This window comes from Carettochelys insculpta, chromosome 4, assembly GCF_033958435.1.
Source record: "Carettochelys insculpta isolate YL-2023 chromosome 4, ASM3395843v1, whole genome shotgun sequence".
Classification (NCBI taxonomy): Eukaryota; Metazoa; Chordata; order Testudines; family Carettochelyidae; genus Carettochelys; species Carettochelys insculpta.
The window spans coordinates 127,030,834-127,051,333 of record NC_134140.1 but is presented as its reverse complement, the minus strand read 5'-3'; the positions used below and the strand labels follow the sequence as shown (position 1 = coordinate 127,051,333).

The 20,500-nt window shown below is 48.9% G+C and overlaps 1 protein-coding gene across 4 annotated transcripts in view; it reads left to right on the top strand.

Annotated features, from left to right (window-relative positions):
* Window positions 1–20,500, top strand: part of FRAS1 (Fraser extracellular matrix complex subunit 1) — a 310,675-nt gene that overhangs the window by 95,163 nt on the left and 195,012 nt on the right. For all 4 annotated transcript variants that reach the window (XM_074993758.1, XM_074993759.1, XM_074993760.1 and 1 more), the window contains exons 3-5: window positions 6,569–6,676; window positions 9,740–9,832; window positions 19,759–19,918. In XM_074993758.1, coding sequence (XP_074849859.1) covers window positions 6,569–6,676; window positions 9,740–9,832; window positions 19,759–19,918 — 361 coding nt within the window. The remainder of the gene's footprint in view (window positions 1–6,568; window positions 6,677–9,739; window positions 9,833–19,758; window positions 19,919–20,500) is intronic.

Genomic DNA, 20,500 nt, shown 5'->3' with positions numbered 1-20,500 from the left:
TAAAATAATAAAGTCCATGCACAGAGATGTGGTATGTCAGACATATCTGGCATCCACCTGCAGAGAACTCAGTGCAGGAATGGGGCTTACTTGAATGATCTGTCCCTCACACTCTGGGCCATCTCAGAACATGTTCCTTGCTCTAAAATGAGCCAGGGAATGGATAAATCCAACCATTTTCACAAAGAAGTGAAACATCACTCTTGCCAGAGGAGAGAGATTTGAGATTCTGACTCCTCCAGGACTCCTAGAAATGAGCTGTGTAGGACACAACACAGCTGAAAAGGAACTGGAATGAATTATCTACACTATGTGGAGTTTGACACCATTACAACTCACTCTGAATTGATCCTGTAACTATACACTAAATCACACAAGAAAGAAAGATTCTAGGCTAGCACTCTGCTATCACAGCTGTGTGCTCGGAGGGCCAGGTATATCACCAAAGGAGAAATGTCTGTCTGTCTTTTGTGTCATTTATATCTTGCACATTGGGGCCATAAATGTTTGCTGGTCCTTTGCTGTGTTCACGATTAATACAGCCTTCAGCTTTATTAGAGGATCCATCAAAAGGACTGAGTTCCAAATTCTTCATGCTCGCAGACGTCTCAGTGCTTATGAGCTGCACGTTGGCATAACTACGTTCAAAGAATAACGTTTAACACCGATGAAACGCTTGCTGCAAGTCAATGAGTGAACATGCTTTTTTCCATTCCGGTTCGAGCAGCTTTGCCCTGCTCCATCGTTCACCTTCTTGCCCACAAAAAATAAAAATAAAAAATCATTCTCCGTGGGATATTATCATTGCGAACAAGGTAAAAATGCTGTTTGGGCTTGATTTGACGTGACAGGAGAATAAATCCCGAGTGAAAGCTAGGGCTCCTTCCTGGATTCCTGAATCTCATTCTGCCATCATCTTGATGAGCAATATGGTCCTTGGTAGAAGAATGACAGGGGGATTGGGAGCTCAGCTGTTGCTCAGGCTGCACTGAATGAGGAGAGGAGGGGATGGGAGAAACCTTGGTGTCCCTCTCCTCCTGTGTCAGCCTGCCTAGTTGAGTTGGAGCGGTAGCGTACTGCTCTCCCCATGCAGTGTGGTGGGGTTTGGCAGCGAGCTGTGGCTCTCCGATCACCTCTGCTGTCTTTGGCTGTGCCGAGACTGTAGGGAGCTGTCGGCTAAAGGTATGTGTGTCTTTTGCCAACATTTCTGCTGAGAGAGGCTTTTTCCGACAGATGGCCCGACAGCCACATGGGGCCAAACATTGGAAAAACACCCTCTTTTGAGCCATCCCTTCTCCCTCATGGAGTGAGGCGTACAGGGATGTTGACAGAGTGTTCCTGACCCACAGACCTCTTCCGAGGGACCTGCAGTCTAGACGTGCTCTGTCGACAGGAGCCTGCAGTGTAGACGTAGCCTGCAAGGCTGGGCAGGAGCTAAAGTGAAGCAATGAATGAAGTGCAGTGAATTGGCACAACGCTGAAGGTGTTAATCTGTGGATACTGTGAGAGAAAACTTGGTCAACTCGTAGGGCAGACAGCAGAAGCACAGTGAGAAGGCAGGTTCTGAAGCAGAGAAAATGCCAGTTGTCTCAATAATCTTTCTAGGCTGGGGAGTGGGAAAGAGAGAGAGAGAGAGAGAGAGAGAGAGAGAGAGGATGGAAGTGCAAGAGAATCCCGACTGATGGCCTGTGCCTCAAGACCCCTTCCAATTATGTGCAAATGAAATCTTTCATCCCAGGAAACTGGAGGGGTTAGAGCCAGAGTTTCAAGTTAACTCAACACCCAATGGTTTCTGCTTTGGCACGTAATGAAGTGGCCTTATTTTAAAAAGAATTCAGTTCCCATTGAGAGCGTGTGCACTTATGAAAATGCAGCCTGTAAAGGACACTGGCATTTTAACAGTGGGCATAGTATTAGCAGCTCGCTCAAAATGTATAATTAGTGTTAAACCATGCGCCACATTTTCTCTCAGGTATGTCTGCACTATCCATCGATTGACAATACTGTGATCAGTCAATCAGGAGTTGATTTATAGGGTCTAGTGACAACCTCTTAAATTGACTGCTGACTCTGACACATCACTGAAACAAGAAGCTTAAGATAAGGCAAAGGGAGAGTTTCTCCTGGTAACTCAGTACAGTGTAGACACTGCATAAAGTCAACCTAAGGTACGTTGACTCCAGCTGTGTTATTTACATAGCAGCATTTGCATAACTTATGTTGACTTTATCCCATAGTGTAGTCCTTTATTCACATTGAGTAACACCTTACTTCTGAAGTAGTTCAGTTTAATTGGAGCAAGTTACTACTCAGTGTGTGTAGGTGGCACAATCTGGCACTATTCTAACTCGATTTTCAGTGAGATTTTAACTTTGATTCTGTAGAGCTTTTTCTGTATGCAATGTCAATCTCTTGTGTGGCGTGAAGGCAGGTTGATGCATGCATAGTAGCTACATAATGAAAAACATATCTCAATAATAAATTAGCTAGCCTTCCCGAGTTTGTCATTAGTTAATTGAAAGTTTTAAAAATACACTTAATAAGTAGTTAGCGCAAGCCCTTGAAATTGTAGTGTTCCCAATTCCCAGTACTTTTCATTTGCCAATGAAGCTAAGCTATCAATTTTGCTAAAACAAATGACAACAAATAGCAGAGAAGGAAAGTGGTTGCTATAACTAAACTGCCAGCTTCAGAAGAATTCAATTTCCACAAGAAACATGAATTTTGCAACAAGGGAGGTAGGAGCCATCAATTTGTCCAATAAACCTTACAATAAAAAACTTGGAGGAGAAATCCTGCCTGTTTCGCTCAGACCAGGTTTACACTAGACCTTAAATCAATGGTAGATACACAATTCCAGCCATGGCAATTGCGTAGCTGGAATCGATTTAATCTACAGTCAGCTTCCCTGGCTGTCCTCACAGAGGGAGGTCAATGGGAGAAACTTTCCCATTGATCTCCCTTACTTCTCATGGTATTGAGAAGTACAGGGGTCAACTGTCAACACTAATAGTTCGATTTTGTACATCCCTGCTTGATGCACGAAATTGAATCCCAGAAGATCGGTCCTGACCGGGTTGATCTTCCGGGTAGTGAAGACATAATGTTAGAGTTCTCTCATTGAAGCCAATGAAATTACGTTAAGCAAGATGAGCGCAATGTGGCCCGTAGCCTCTAATTTCTACATTTATTTCAGAAAAGTGGATTACCAACTCCTTTCCTGCTTTCTTTCTTCCCGCCCCAAAATGGCTATATCCTGATTCTCATTTGCAGTAAGTCCACTTGCTACCATTCTGGCAATTTAAGAGAGCCTCAGAGTATGCCTACAATTGTGGGGAGATCAACTCATTCAGGGTCAATCTTCTGGGGTTTGATTTCACACGTATGGCATTCAGGGTTAATCTTCTGGAGTTCGATTTAACATGTCTGGTAGTCAGACAAACTCGATCTCTCTGGGGTCCTCAGTCGACCTCCATACTCCTGCTGTCATGAGGAGCAAGGGAGGTCGATGGGAGAAACAGTCCCCATTGACCTCCCTTAGTGAGGAAAGACCTTACAGTCAACTGCAGATATGTTGAATCTAGCTACAAAATTGTTGTAGCTAGAATTTTGTATCTGCAGTTGACTGTAAGGTCTAGTGTAGACCAAGCCTTGCAGAGTAGATGTGAATTACATTTATGTTCAGTCTAAGCCCAGTTTTTGCTGCCAGCATGTAAAGGAACTTTAGTAGTAAATTTTCATTTAGGGTTGTAGAGGTGATCTCTAATGCTCGTAGGCAAAATCTTGGGTGCCCGTGTATTTGCACATAAATGTTTCTGTGTCAGAAACACTTCCATGCCATGTTGCTGTATGCACAAGTCCAGTGTAGGAATGAAAACAGCTTTTTCACTCAGACAGTGAGTAGTGGGGACGATTAACCCATAGGAGCCAATTTTTTCATGAGAACCCAGCGTTTGTACACAAGGCTGGATTTTTTTTTTTCATGGGAATAATTGACCCTTCTGCATGGATTTCATTGTTTCAGAACAAATAACTGTTCTTGACTAATTTTGGGGTGCTGAGTTCAAAACTTCTATCCATTTTTGCCCATGTCATACAGATTTTCTGAAAACTGGAGTTTACTTTTTCAAAAATGCTATTATAATGTGTTATATATATATGCTGTGACTAATTTTCAAGAAATTAAAACTATATGCAGTGACTTTATTTTCAAGAACTTGCATGCAAAAATAACTTCAGTTGATTGAATTCATCAAAATGAATGCCATCTAGCTTAATTTTGTTGAAGAGGATTGCCAAATTATTATATATTAGAAGAGTAACAAAACAGAATTGTTTCATTGTTTTATGTTTCAAATGATATTTACTTTGTGTTATATTTTGGTTACCCAAAAATGCCATTTTTTTATGTTAATGGGGTAGCAGAGCGAGAGATCTTCATTGGGTAAGGAAACAGTGACCACCAATGGAAAGTCTGACTCCTGGGCCCAAGAATATAATTCATGAAAAATTGGTTGAGCCCAACCAACAATTGAGCCCACTCCATTCTATTGATTGAGCCCACTCCATTCTACATCAAGCTAGGTTTGATGAAACAATTTGTGAAAGTGTTAAACGAGAACGGTGACTGTTTCAAGTACATTTGCAACAGCTTTGAATTACCAAAAAGTTAAGGAAGATGTCTTTGTGGGTCCTCAGACCAGGAAACTGATTCTTGACACTAACTTTGATGAAACCGTGAATGACACAGAGAAAGACACTTGGGTGGCCTTCAGAAATGTCATATAAAACTTCTGATTAAATAAAAAAAACATTGTTGGCAACATGCTAAACAAATTTGAAAGACTTGGATGCAATATGAGCTTGAACATTCATTTTTTGCACTCACATTGGGATTATTTTCCTAAAAATCTTGGAAGTGTCAGTGAAGAGCAAGGGGAAAGATTTCATCAGGATACCCAGAAGATGGAAAAGAGATCTAATGCTGGGATGTCAAAATGATGGCTGATTATGGCTGGTCCCTGAAAAGAGAGACTGACGGTAGAATGCATAAAAAGTTGTCAAAAAAGCATAGATTCAGTTGCATCTAATCATTTAAAATTACTCAGTTGTTAAATTTCGCATGTTGCTCCTTTGTTCTTTAAACAAGGATTCGAAAGAGACCTTCTAAAAGAACTATATCTTACTATTTACCAAGTTTTTAATGCATAAGCTGGAATAAAAAGCATGAAAAATGTTCATTTTTTCTTTCTGATTTGTGGAAAAATCCTTACATGATAGAGCAAAATGGATTCCATTTTTAAAATCAGCATAGCAAAATTATATAGTCACCAGTTTTTCTCAAAACAGCTGAAACTTTGTTTCAATTTGCAGACCCGTGAATGGAAAAATTGCCTTAATCAAAACATAAAGATCAGAGTCTGGCCCTATGTGTGCAAAATTATACCCCTACTTTAGAACCTCCCTTGCGCTTCCTCCATAGATACCATAAAGCCTCTCTCTGGAGGGGCATGATCTCAGTCTTCTGGCTCTCTGCATTATCTCTTCTATAGGTGTCTATGCAAGAGTGAATGATTTTCACTTCTTATTGTGTACATGGATTTAGGGCCTTGTTTTCAGAGTTACTGAGCATGTACAACTCTGCTTGAAGTTAGTAAGAGTTACAGGCACTCAGCGGCTCTGAAAGCAGTCCCTGTATGATGTACGAACACTACTGGCTTTACTCCCATTGAGATACAGAAGTACACATCACATGGCGCATTGTGCTACAGTCAACGTTGGACTGCTGCTGGTGTAAATAGCTAGCGGCAGCAACTATAGATTTTTGGGATGATCAGTGATACCCAAAGTTGCGTATCAGAAGGGTCTCTGTGTTAGTCTGTATCAGCAAAAACAGCGAGAAGTCCTGTGGCACTTCCTAGACTAACAGATTTTTTTGGAGCATAAGCTTTCATGGACAAAGACCCGCTTCATCAGTTGCATTGGAATGGAGGTTCCAGGGCAGGTCTAATGATAATTGACAGAGTATTTATTTTTCATTGAACTAGAATGATAATGATACTAAGACCTGCCCTGGAACCTCCATTCCTGTGCAGTCTGGTGAAGCGGGTCTTGGTCCACAAAGGCCTATGTTCCAAAAAATCTGTTAGTCTAGAAAGTGCCACAGGACTTCTTGCTGTTTTTCCAAAGTTATTTGTCATCAAAGGCACCTTGGGGACTTGGGTGCCCAAGGCAGCTTTGAAAACCAGCCTAGAGAAGACAGGAGATTTCAAAGAGGTACAGCAGTCAGCTTGAGGCTCTTGGAGGTTATGTACAATCACTTATCTTGCTGTTGGAATAGATTGGTTTTCTATGCATGGCCTTGTCCTTTCATGACAAGTTTGAAATTACGAAATGAATATCCCTGCAAGGGGTTACTAATCAGCATCGGGTCTACAGAGTCCATTGTAGGGTTTGGCTGTCTAATCTGTATCTGTTTAGGTCATTTAATCGTTAGCCAATAGATAATGGCACGGCATACGTTTTGAGCACAGTGCAAGTTTCATTCAGAGCTTATGTTTGTTTGCAGAACAACACGATTTGGAAGCCTGATTCTTGCCAGGAGTGCAGATGCCTTAGTGACATTGTCGTCTGTGAACCTGTGGTCTGCAAATACCCTTGGTGTGACTTTCAGAAGGTAAATGCGCCTGTTGGCTTTGTCTGTGAGGAGTGGGGTGTACTCGAGTCATTAGGTTTTTCTTCCTCGGTTTAACCTAAGCCCTGTGCATCTGTGGAAATATTATATTGGAATGTAACAGGGATGGGATGGATAAGGGGCTTAGCGCTGGTGACACAATGTAAGCAGAGGGTTGGGTTTTTTTCCTCACAGTTCCAATGGTTAAATTTGCATTGAACACCTGATTATGAATGGCTTCTCCTTAGCATCGCAATAGCGCTCTCCAGGTTCTGTTTTCATTGAGGCCTCTGCAGTTCCACCAAAGCCAAGGGACCGATTTTCAGCAGGGATTGTAGGAAGTGAAACGTGGGTGCCCGTTGCTGCTAATTAGGGACGGTAGCGTTTCTCACCTGCTCTGCGCTGACATCAGTGATTGCACAGAGCTTGCAGAGATGAGACCAGGGTTCGGCCCTTTGCGAACAGCAAACGCAGGCATTTTGGAAGTTCCACTAGTGTGTTTCCTCCTCCTGTGGGACTTGGAGACTTGGCAAGGGAACCATTTGCATGCTACATGTGGCAAATGAGCCACTGAGGGAGTTCGGATTATATGAAAAGGTGCCAGTGTGCTGCAGCGTTCCACAACAGCCTGGACACAGCTGGGAATCGCCTTTAGACTGAGCCGAGGGGCTTGGATTGCTGCATAACAAACAGATGGGTGCTCCCTGCTCTTATAGGCTGTGTCTACACGTGCCCCAAACTTCGAAATGGCCATGCAAATGGCCATTTCGAAGTTTACTAATGAAGCGCTGAAATGCATATTCAGAGCTTCATTAGCATGCGGGTGGCAGCGGCGCTTCGAAATTGACGAGCCTTGCCGCCGCGCGGCGCGTCCAGACGGGGCTCCTTTTCGAAAGGACGCCACCTTCTTCGAAGTCCCCTTATTCCCATGAGCTCATGGGAATAAGGGGACTTCGAAGTAGGTGGCGTGCTTTCGAAAAGGAGCCCCGTCTGGACGCGCCGCGCGGCGGCAAGGCTCGTCAATTTCGAAGCGCCGCTGCCGCCCGCATGCTAATGAAGCGCTGAATATGCATTTCAGCGCTTCATTAGTAAACTTCGAAATGGCCATTTGCATGGCCATTTCGAAGTTTGGGGCACGTGTAGACACAGCCATAAACAGCAACAGAGCGAGAATTGTGCCTTTGGTTGGTCTGGGCTTTTGTTGTCTTTTCATTTGTCTGTTTCCCAGTGAGCCTTCGCTGCTGGTCAAAGCTAATTGGGCCCAGGGTCTGGGTTTCAGTTGGGCCCAGATAATGAGTGCGGGGACATAAGAATATCAATAAAAGCCTGTATTTCAAAGAGACACTGCCAAGATTAAAAATGTTGAGCTTTAAAGAGCCCTTGCAGTTGTCCCCAGTAGCACCAAATTGGTTATTAACAGTGAAAGGGTAGGTGGTTTCCAATTTTGTCTATCATTAATCCTGTTTGTATATTAGATGGACTGGTTTTATGTTAGGGAGGAGATGAGTAACAGGAAATACAATACAGGTAGAACCTATCTAATCTGGAACTCTTTAGGCGACCACTTCCCATGGGTGTAGCCAAGTTTTCTGTGGTCCCATAAAGTTTGTTTCCAGGCACCAGTCTTGTCCCTCAGTGTTCTGTGCTGTTATTTAGCTGTAATTTACCCCCAAATGTCTTCCAAGAGCCAAGTCAGAAGTGGAAGTGTTGTTAATACTTCTGACCTCCCGTGGTCCAGCAATTCTCTCGTCCAGCATGAGTCAGGTTCCAGGAGTGCCAGATGAGAGGGGTTCAACCTGTAGGGACATGCAAAATGAATGGGACAGAGCACAGAGGCTGAACAATTCTATTCTTCTCATAACAAAAGGAGAAGGGCAAATTGAAAAACAGCCCATTTAAAACTCAGAAAATGAGCTGATTTTTCATGCAATGCATAAATTACCTGTGGAACTCAATGTCAGAAGATGTCATCAAGGCCAAGAGCAGAGCAGGAGTCCGAAAAGGAATGGACATTTTTGTGGGTAATGAGAGCATCCGGTGTTTCATTAATTTAGGAAAACCTTTCTGGAAGGGGTCATGCCTTGTACTTCAGGGTATAAACCAACCAGTAACTGAAGGGGTGAGGAACGAACAGCTCCTGTCAGGGAGTTATTCTTTAAATACCTGCTGCAGGACTTCTTCCGCCTTCTAGGAAACAGCTAGTACTGGTCTCAGTAGGACTGTATATGTCAAAATCCACTTTTTTTACACCTATGGTGCCCTTCTGAAAGGGCCGGCATGGAGCATGTTCTGCATGGGAATACTCTTATGGTATTTTCAAGGTGACGTTGGGGCAAACCCCTAAGATGTGGCTTCTCTTTGTTGCCTTTTCGTATTCCCAATTACTTCTGTGTGTGTGTGTGTGAGAGAGAGAGAGAGAGAGAGAGAGAGAGGTTTGCTTGTTCCTGTTGTGTTTGTACAAGTAAAACTATCTCTGCTTTGTCACTGTGGGCCTAATCCTGAGGGATTCTGAGCACCTCCCAGACGGTACCAAGCATCCTCAGGTGCTGTTGACATCTGTGGAATCCTTGCCAGGGTAAGGTCTCATATCACATTCCTTTGTGGCATCTGTGTGGCACGCTGCCAGCGTCGGGGATATTTAAAACGCATTTGGGAAGGCTGAAATGCAAAGTCTGCTGAGCACAGGTCGTGGAGGTGTTCTGGGGTGGAAGCAAAGCACCTCCAGAGCTTTTGCTAACTTTCTTTGCTTATCTCTTCTGCTCTGCATATGGCACAGTAGCCTGAACATGTGTGCCAGATAGTTTCATCTGTTACCCGACAGTGTGGCAGCCAATGTGCCACTGGGACCACTTAGAGGGCCTATATAAAATATTACCAGGCAATATAAAAAAGATGGTCAGTATTTTTCAAATTTTGAAAAGGTTACGTTTTGGAAAGTGAACAAAAAATTTCCGTGCACAATGTTGGGCATAAGAGTAAATTCAGCATTGCCGAGCAGTGCAGCCGCTCCCCAGGGTGAAGTCCTTGATTAACAGCATTGCTTTTAAACTGCTTGTATTCTTTCAGGGGGAGGTGCTCTGGATAGCCCCCAGTGCATGCTGCCCTGAGTGCGCCTCCGGAACGGAAGGATTTTGCCAGCATGAAGGCCAAACCCACATGGTAAGTGGTCTTAAGTATCTATTGATAATAGCATTATTATTTCTTTGCTCTCTGACTGTCCACCTCAATTCAGAGGCGGCAGCTTTTGCCTATTCAAAGCCAGCTCCCAGACTTGATGACATTTTTAAGCAAAGAACCTCCCTGCCAGGGACCTCCTGCACTCATTTCTGATCTTCGCTTTGGGCTATTTACCCATTGAGGGACTGGAGAGCAGGCTGCTTTTCCCTGCTCAGAGTCCCCAGAGGATGTGTCCTGGTCCTGTGCCTCTAGTCCTCGGAGCTCCTGGTGTACTGGAATGTGTTCGGAGCAATCCTCATTGCTGGGGTGATTCTAAACTTCCCAAGGGGCCGCCCCCAGGATCAGAGTGAAGTAAATGGCCGTTTCCATCTGGCTTCACCTACTGGGAGGAGCTGAGGATTGAGGCTGCTACGGACTAGACATCTTGTCAGCCATGATGGAAACATGGCTTAGGAATATGGCTGACAAGAATGTTTATGGAGAGCCAAGTGCATTGGGACCTTATGTATTTCTCCAGCTGCAGCTGGAAGAACGTGTAAGAGGTTGCCTCCACTTTTTTGAATGTGTTTCAGGAGGGGAGGAAGAATACTAATCAGTGGTCTTTTTTCTGAAAGCGAGTGTCCAGGGCATTATAAAAATGGTAAAAGAATTGCCACATTAGTGAGAAGAGGAGTATTCCTTTAAGTCCTGATCCACCTGACCGGTTCTTACTTGTGCAAAATTATCAGTGGAATATCCCTGTGTAAGTTCTAAGTAAGTAGCAAGGGGTAGTAAGCACTAGAACAGGGGTCAACAACCTTTCTGAGCGGAGCGCTGAAATGTGACCTTGTGACCTCTGTGTCGGGTCTGAGTGCAAGTGATGCTTTTTAAAGTCACTAATAGTCCTACTGACAACAGCTTTGTTCACGAATAAATCAGCAGGCGGAGCTTTGGCCTTTAGGTGGTGGTTGCTGGTCTTATGTTAATCCACAGGGGACATGGCTTTGAGCAAGCTCCCAGCTGCATGGGGGAGGAAGGGCACCCATGCCGGGGGTTGCTGACCCCTGTGCTACAGGACTTAGGTGATTGATAATGGAGAAGCCCTTTTGTGTAGCAGCAAACCCTCACGATCGCCTCATGGTGCACTGGTTCTGCACACTCCTCCTTGCACTATAACGCCACCTTTTGCTCTCTTACCTAAGCAAGCCACACTCTTATGGATCTGGTCTAGGTAAGAAAGTGCATGGCTGGTATGGAGTCCTCTTGATGAGTCCAGCAAAGCTCAGTTCTTTTGGGTGTAGTCCTTGCTAATACCAGCAAAACATTTAATTCATTGGCCAATCCTAGGGTGGCATCTGGCTGTACAACGCATATGCTTGTGGGGTGTGAAAACTGGATCAGTGGAACTTGAGTCTCTTTCACAGCACCCCAGAAGGCCATGAAAGACACCATTCATCGTTGTTCACTGCCTCACCCTCCTGCGCCATTATAATTTCTCCTGCCTTTAGATAATGGATATGGGGCGTTTTGTTTGTTCACGCAAAGGGAATAGGCTGGCCTGTTTGGTGGAGAATGATGGTGCATCTGGTGCGTTCATTCATTTATTCGGGTGTTCTGTGAAATGAGACAAGATTGTCCTGTGGGGAGAAGAAATGAGCACAGAACTCTGCATGTTTGCTGGCTTCCACGTGGAGGTGATCATTGCCAACAGAAACATGCATTGTTAGCTACTGACCTGTGCCACGTGATAGGTAACCCTAACCTGTGCACGCGCAGGCGGCAGGAAGCAGAATTCACCTCAGTGGCCAAACAGGTCACAGCAGAAGGAACAAGCATCCATGCAATTAACTACCCCTCTCCCTCCACAAATATACAGAGATGGTGCTCACTGGCAGAGGTCCAACCACAGGCACAGTAACCTTTCCTCTTTAAGGAGAGCTCAGAAGCAAGGATCGTTTAGTGATTAGGGCACTAGACTGGAGTTTAGGAGACCTGGGTCCACTTGCTGGCCCAGCTACAGATATCCTCTGGGACCTCGGGTCAGTCACTTAGCTTCACAATGGCTGTTTCCATCTGTACAATGTGGTAATAGCACATCTGTACTGCAGAGGGAAGCTACATCTACACAGGGACGCTACATCGAAATAGCTTATTTAGATGTAGCGAAATCGAAATAAGGTATTTCGATGAATAGCGTCTACACGTCCTCCAGGGCTGGTGCCGTCGACTTTCAACGTTGACGTTGGGCAGCACTACATTGAAGTAGGCGCTGCTGGGGAGCGTCTACACGCCAAAGAGGCCCACATCGAAATAAGGGTGCCTGGAGCAGCTGCAGACAGGGTCACAGGGCAGACTAGCACTTACGGGGCAACAGCTAGCCACGCCCTTAAAGGGCCCCTCCCAGACACACTCAGCCTGCACAGCACACAGTCTGCAAAGCCACAGGCACGCACACCTCGTCGAAGCAGTCTGGACCCCCAGCAGCAGCAGCAGCAGCCAGAGGTCCACACACCCGCCCCTGCAGGAGCAGTGCTTGCCCTGATCGATGCTATGCAGGAGGCAGCTGACCACCTTTTATTCGCGGAAGAGGAGCTGCCCCCAGGGGATGAGGAAGCAGCCCCAGACCTTGCTGCCATCCGACCCCCCCTCCCCCTGGCTGCACGCGCCGCCGGCTGTGGAGATACCCCACGAGCACCGACTGGTGGGAGCGGCTGGTGCTCGGCGAGTGGGACAATGACCACTGGCTCCAGAAGTTCCGCATGAGCTGGCAGAGATTCCTGGAGCTCTGCCAGTGGCTCACCCCTGCCTTACGGCACCAGGACACCTCCATGCGATGTGCCCTCACGGTTGAGAAACGGGTCGGCATCGCTGTCTGGAAGGTGGCCACTCCAGATAGCTACCGATCCATGGGGCAGCAGTTTGGTGTGGGCAAGGCCACCGTCGGGGCTGTCCTCATGTAGGTAAGAGGACCCGGCAGGGGGGAACCCTGGGAGGGGGGAGCCCTGGGGTGGAGGGCCAGACACACCCTGCACACCCCTCACTGGTGCTCTCTCATGTCCTTCCCCTGCAGGTCGTCTGTGCAATCAACGCCCTGCTCCTCCACAGGCTCGTGCGGCTTGGGGACCCTGATGCTGCCATTGCAGGGTTTGCCAGCCTGGGCTTCCCAAATTGCTTTGGGGCTCTGGATGGGACCCATATCCCCATCCATGCCCTGGAGCACAGTGGAGGATGCTTCCTCAACAGGAAGGGATACCATTCGGTGGTCCTCCAGGCCTTGGTGGACAGCCGGGCCTTCTTCCTGGACATTTATGTTGGCTGGCCTGGCAGCACCCACGACGCCCGGGTCTTCAGAAATTTGGGCCTGTGCCGCCGGCTGAAGGCGGGGACCTACATCCCCTAGCGGGAGATCCCTGTGGGGGACACCACCATGCCCCTCTGCGTCGCAGACGCAGCGTACCCCCTCTGGCCCTGGCTCATGCACCCTTACACGGGCCATCTCACAGCCAGCCAGGAGCGGTTCAACATGTGGTTGAAACATGCACGCCAGGTGGTCGAGCGCACTTTCGGCTGCCTCAAAGGGTGCTGGAGGTGTCTCCTCACCTGCCTGGATGCGGGCCCCACCAACATCCCCCAGGTTGTGGGCACGTGCAGCGCACTCCACAACCTGGTGGAGAGGAAGGGGGAGGCCTTCTTCCAGGGCTGGGCTGTGGAGGCTGGCAGGGCCGACATGCAGCCACCTGCTGCCCCCAGTCGCCAGGTCGACCCCGAGGGGGTCCGGGTCCGGGAGGCCCTGCGGTCCCATTTTGACCAGGCTGTGGGGTGAACGCTGGCAGGCCACCCAGTGCAACCCCCATCCTCCACAACACTCCCTGCCCCCCATGTCCACACCACAGACCACCCAAGAGCACACCCCGCCCCAGTTTTCTTGCAAATAAATGGACCTGTTTTTTTAAACCAAACAGTGAAATGTCTTCTTAAATACAATATATATAGAGAGAAAAAAAGGGGGGAACTATTTACATGGGGGGGCAGGTACCATAACAAAACAGGGGTCCAACACAAACTATATACAAATAATGGGGGATATGTACAAAGTGGGGGGGGCCACGTCCTCGGCCCCGCACCCCTACTGTCAAGCGCCTGGGGTTGGAGGGCGCGACCCTCGCCTTGGCTGGAGCCCTGGCCGAGGCTGGCTGGGGGCCGGGTGAACCGGCAGATACGGCCGGCGGGTGTCTGCAGGCCCCAGGTCCCCCTCAGCGGCAGGCCCCAGGGTGGCGAGCGGCAGGCAGAGCGGCAGGCAGCGCGGCATGGGGGGCCAGGTGTTCCGCTATGCTCTCGAATGTGCGCATGAAGGCCCCCCAAGCCTCCTGGCGCCAGGCCAGCGCTCGCTCTTGTAGCTCGAACCACCACTCCTCCACCCACAGGTGCTGCTCCGACACCTCCAGCTGACGGTGGAGGGTCGCGAGCAGCTGGGGGTCCGTGGCCGTCTTCTGGTGGTGGCTCCGCCGTCGGCCTCGTCCTGGGGCTGGTCGTTGCTCTGCCGAGGGGCTGGCCTGCTGGGATGGCCCCGGTGGGCTCTCCGGGACCACTGACACCTCGCCGGCGCTCTCCAGGCCCTCCGATGGTGCAGCTGCGGAGCACAGTGGGGAAGAAGAGTGGAGACAGCCGTTAGTATGGGCCCTGGTCCGTGGCCCTTGTCCCCCCACCCCTCTGCTGCTGGTTCCCCATCCCCCTCCCCGGGAGATGCTGCTGATGATGATGGGTGTCCCACCCCCCTCAGGGGACCCTGGGTTCCGCTCCCCCCATCCCCAGGGATGGGGCATGGCACTGTCCTGCTGGGGGGCAGGGGCTGATGCACTCTTCTGAGGGACATGCCACTGCTGTTCTTAGGCCCATGGTCATCTGGGCATGTGGAGGGCGCTGGTGGTGTCTCTTGTCCCCGTCCCTTAACCCCGGGGGTGTGCACCGGCGGGGGGGGTACATACCTGATGGTCCACTCCCACGGTTGGGGGACACCCTCTGGGTGGACACCCTGCTGGAGCTCTGGGATGGGATGGCGATCCTCAGCCCCCTGTCTCTGGAGGAGGATTTCCCCTCTTCCTCCTCTGGCATCCCAGGGGTGGGCTTCTGGGGGGGCCCCTGGGGTGCAGGGCTTGCCTCCGGGGTGGACTCCATCTCCAGGGCCTGCTGGGGCTCGTCGGCCGAGGTGTCAAGGGTGGCCGGGGAGGAGGAGGTGTACCGGGGGCCCAGGATGGCCCTGAGCTCCCTGTAAAAGGGGCAAGTGGCGGGGGCGGCCCCAGATCAGCTGGCCGAATCCTGGGCCCGGGTGTAACCCTGCCGCAGCTCCTTCACCTTACTCCTGATGTGGTCAGGAGTGCGGGCAGGGTGACCCCGGGCAGCCAGGCCCTCGGCCAGCCGAGCGAACGCATCCGCGTTGCGCCTCTTGCTCCCCATTACCTGGAGCACCTCCTCCTTGCCCCAGAGCCCCAGCAGGTCCTGGATCTCAGCCTCCATCCAGGAGGGGCCCCGCTGCCTCTTCCCAGGCTGGCTGGCTGGCTGGGAGCCCTGGCTCCCCTTGGGGGGGGGGTGCCCTGGGGGCGCTTGGGGGGCTGGCGAGTGGCCATCGCTGCGGGGATGGTGGGTTGAGGCTCTGGGAGGACGTGCAGGCTGGCTGCGTGGCTGTGCTGCCACCTGCACACTCTTTCAGCTTCCTGCGCAGGAACGCAGGGGGCGGGGAGCTTTAAGGGGCTGCTGCACGTGGTGACCATAGAGCTCAGGGGCTGGAGAGAACGTCTCTCAACCCCTCAGCTGATGGCCGCCATGGCGGACCCCGCTCTTTCAATGTTGCGGGACGCAGATCGCCTATATGTGCCCCACTTCAACGTGCAACGTCGAAGTAGGGTGCTATTCCCATCTCCTGATGGGGATAGCGACTTCGACGTCTCGCCGCCTTATGTCAATTTCAAATTCGAAATAGCGCTCGCCACGTGTAGACGTGGCGGGCGCTATTTCGAAGTTGGCGTGGCTACTTTGAAGTTGCTGGCTCGTGTAGATGCAGCTGGAGAGGAAAAAACAGTGTGAAGTGTTCATGGTATCATGGTAGTGGGAATTGCGTAACCTACCATAAATAAGTTGTCAGCCCGTTACCTCTGTCTTACTAAAGTGATTTACTAATTGGCTGCAGAAATTTTTAGGTTTGGGGTTTTTGTTGTTGTTGCTCCTATTATCACAGAATCATAGAAAATTAGGGTTGGAAGAGACCTTAGGAATTCACCTAGTCCAAATTCCCTGCTCAGAGCAGGATCAACCTCAACTAACTCATTCGAGCTGGGGCTCTGTCAGGTCTCTGAAGATAGAGATTCCACCACTGCTCTAGACAACCCTTTTTAGTGCTTCACCACCCCGCTAGTTTTTGCTAATACCAAGGTAGACTTCCCCCACTGCAACTTGAGACCATTGTTCCTTGTTGTGTCATCAGCCATCACTGAGAATAGCCTGGCTCCATTCTCTTTGGAACCCTCCCTTCAGGTAGTTGAAGGCTACTATCAAATTCCCCCTCATTTGTTCTCTTTTACAAACTAAATAAGCTCACTTCCCTTGGCCTCTCCTGATAAGTCCTGTGTTCCAGTGCCCTAAATCATTTTTGTTGCTGGACTTTCTCCACTTCACAGTGCTCCTACTAATGCAGCCTAATGTGCTGTTAGGGCACGGTATTGACTCATATCCAGTTTCTCATCTACTGTAATCTGTGGGTGATTTTCTGCAGAACTGCTGCTTAGCCACTCGGTCCCCAGCCAGTAGCATGGGATTCTTCCCTTCTAAGTGGAGGACTCTGCGCTTGTCTTTGTTGAACCTTCGCAGATTTCCTTTGGCCCAATCCAATTCATCTAGGTCACTTTGGATCCTATCTCTACTCTCCCGCATATCTACCTCTCTCCTCAGCTTAGTGTCATGCACGAACTTGCTGAGGGTGCAATCCCTCCCCTCATCCAGTTCGGTAACGAAGATGTTGAACAGTACTGGTCCCAGGACCCCAAACTGTGGGTCACTCTGCCAACTAGACTCAAGCCATTGATTGCTACTTGTTGTACCCAATGATCCAGCCAGCTTTCTGTCCAACTTACAGTCTGTTCATCTAGACCATATTTTTAAACTTGCTGGCAAGAACACTTCGGGAGGCCCTATCAAAAGCTTTGCTGAAGTCAAGGGCTACGTCTACACGTGAAGCCAACATCGAAATAGCTTATTTCGATGTAGCAACATCGAAATAGGCTATTTCGATGAATAACGTCTACACGTCCTCCAGGGCTGGCAACGTCGATGTTCAACTTCGACGTTGCGCGGCACCACATCGAAATAGGCGCTGCGAGGGAACGTCTACACGCCAAAGTAGCACACATCGAAATAAGGGTGCCAGGCACAGCTGCAGACAGGGTCACAGGGCGGACTCAACAGCAAGCCGCTCCCTTAAAGGGCCCCTCCCAGACACAGTTGCACTAAACGACACAAGATACACGGAGCCGACAACTGGTTGCAGACCCTGTGCCTACAGCATGGATCCCCAGCTGCCGCAGCAGCAGCCAGAAGCCCTGGGCTAAGGGCTCCTGCCCACGGTGACCATAGAGCCCCGCAGGGGCTGGAGAGAGAGCATCTCTCAACCCCCCAGCTGATGGCTGCCATGGAGGACCCGGCAATTTCGACGTTGCGGGACGCGGATCGTCTACACGGTCCCTACTTCGACGTTGAACGTCGAAGTAGGGCGCTATTCCGATCCCCTCATGAGGTTAGCGACTTCGACGTCTCGCCGCCTAATGTCAAAGTTAACTTCGAAATAGCGCCCGATGCGTGTAGCCGCGACAGGCGCTATTTTGAAGTTGGTGCCGCTACTTCGAAGTAGCGTGCACGTGTAGACACAGCTAAGGTGTATCACATGTGCCACTTTCCCTTTATCCATAGAGCCATCACAGAAGGCAATTAGATTGCTCATGCATGATTTGCCCTTGGTGAATCCATTTTGACTGTTCCTGATCACCTTCCTCTTCTCCAAGTGTTTCAAAATGGATTCCTTAAGACTCTGCTGTATGATTTTCCAGAGACTGAGGTGAAGCTGACCAGTCTGTTGTTCCCTGGCTTCTCTTTCTCCCCTTTTTAAAAAGATGGGCGCTACATTTTCCTTTTTCCAGTTGTCCGGGACCTCCCCTGATTGCTGTGAGTTTTTAAAGGTAATGGCCAATGGCTCTGCAATCACCTCAACCAACTCCCTCAGCCCCAGTGTTCCCTGTAAGCTGAGCGGTTGGGCAGCCACCCAAGAAAGACTCACAAGACACCCAGATGATTAGCAGAACATCCACAGTCAGCAGCGTGTGTCTGTACTGGTGGTGCACGTCTCCACATGCTTCAGTGAACGTCCCAAAACTTGGTCTGTCTCTGGATGGAAAAAGTTAGAGGGAGCATTGCTCATCAGCCTCAGCTTTTCTTCTCTTTTAATGAGAGAAATGGAACTGTAGTTGTTGGAGGTGGTGCCTGCAGACTGCTGTCATGTATTATAACCTCTGGTATTTCTGACCCATGGCACATAGGGTGGGAAATAAAGATTAGCTTCACGCCAGCACTCTCATGTGTCTCCCCCTTGCCACAGAGCCAGCTGCATATTTAGAAAGCATTCCTATTCTAAGAATATGGCTTAATGGCTGGAGCTGATTGCATAGAGAAGATGATTATCTTTCTGTCAATGAGCCAGGCGAATGCTTTATGTCTTTATCATTATCTTGGAAATAGCTAGCCAGCAGAACTGTCCCCAGTAATCACCCCAGGAAAGAAAAGCTTACGCTGCAACTGACAGCAGGTTTTTTCCATGCCGAGTGTCCATGTTACACATAAATTAAAATGTCAACCAATAACTCGCTTATATCCTGGTCTTCTGTGAGCATTAGTGCTAGCCCTAGTAGGGTCTCTAGCACCACTTCTGTTTGGTAATGTTCCTATGGAAATAAGATTCTGTACGTTGCTTTGGAGTGCAAAAAAGCGGTGTGTTCTTTATGCTCATGAGAGCAGATCCGGTCATTAGTGGGTCATAAGGCAAGAAGAGATTGGCTTGTTGTGCGGTTCACTGTCGCTTATAATATGAATGTTGTCCTCAGATGGAGGTGGGTCCTAGTGAATATTTTAATGGAAGCCTGAGGCAGACAGTACCACTACAGGGTTATATTTGATCAGCCCATCACGCAGGCGGGGGCCGGGGGGGGTGGGAATGTATCCATTACATTTATGTCCTTTGGTTTAGGATTATGTCATGAATAGGGTTTGTTTAGTTTAGCAAAGAGAAGACCGAGAGAGACATGATTGTAGTTTACAGGTACCTAAAAGAGTGTTACAAGGAGGAGGGAGAAAAATTGTTCTCATTGGCCTCTGAGGATAGGACAAGAAGCAGTAGGTTTAAACTGCAGCAAGGAAGGTTTAGGTTGGACATGAGGAAAAACTTCCTGTCAGGGTGGTTAAACATTGGAATAAGTTGCCCATGGAGGTTGCGGAATCTCCATGGCTGGAAGTATTTAAGGGCTGACGGGATAGACAGCTATCGCAGATCTCGCCATGAGGGTACGGGACTGGCCTCGATGACGTCCTCTTGGCCTCGGCAGTCCCTTCCAGTTCTAGCATTCTGTGATTCTACGATCCTGTATCTCCATCACCATGGGGACCTTCTCTTGTGGCCTCTCTGCATGGATTAGGACTATTTTGTCCCTGTGTTGTAGGGAACAGAGACTGCATTGAAACCTTGGGTCTGGGCCAAGACTTACAGGCCTGGGGATGTCTGTAGAAAAGGGTGGTTAGGCGACGGGGTAGGCTATCTCACTGGATCAAGGGTTGTTTCCAGTTTTGCTGGCTATTGAATTCACTTACATGGTTTCTGTGTTGTTTTCCCATTGCAGCACGGCACAGAATGGGCAAGTTCCGAATGCACGTTGTGCTCGTGTGCTGACGGGAAGGTTGACTGCACCCCCAAGCCCTGCCTGCCCCTTTCTTGTGGCAGAGGGGAGCTGGAGTACATCGCCCAAGGAGAGTGCTGCCCCAAATGTGTGGGCACTGGTGGTGAGTCTGCGAAAGGGGCACCCTGCACAGTGAAGGGGCCCAAGGAGTGTGTTGATGTTGCTGCTCTGCACCTTGGCTAAGTGATTAGGTGGGCCTATCTCTTCAGTCCTCCACTCAATAAAGAGAATTTTTCCTCTTTGATTTAAATTCAGCTGCTTCATGTGTTCCTAGGCAGCATCCTGCCCAGACACACCAGGGCATAGAATGTCTCCAGCTTTGCTTTTCATGCTGCTCATCTTGGCTCTTGAAGATGAAGGCTGACATTTCCCAAGCGATCTCAGGCATTTGGAGGTGCAGAGCCCATTTAAATTAAATGGGAGCTCGGCATCCAACTCATATAGGTGCCTTTGAAATCTCAGCCTTAACCTAAAGGCAAAATCTCTGAAAGGCAGATGAAATTATTGATTTTTTACCCCCCTGGATAAATCAGTCCTTCTGAGTTCTGAGACACACACTCCGTCCTATTTAAACCACACACACACGCACACACACACACTCTCAACTCTGCACATGCTACAGATCGCAGTCTTGCTTTTGAAGCTGTGATCTTTTGCCACATTTTCAGGCCTGCACATCAAATTC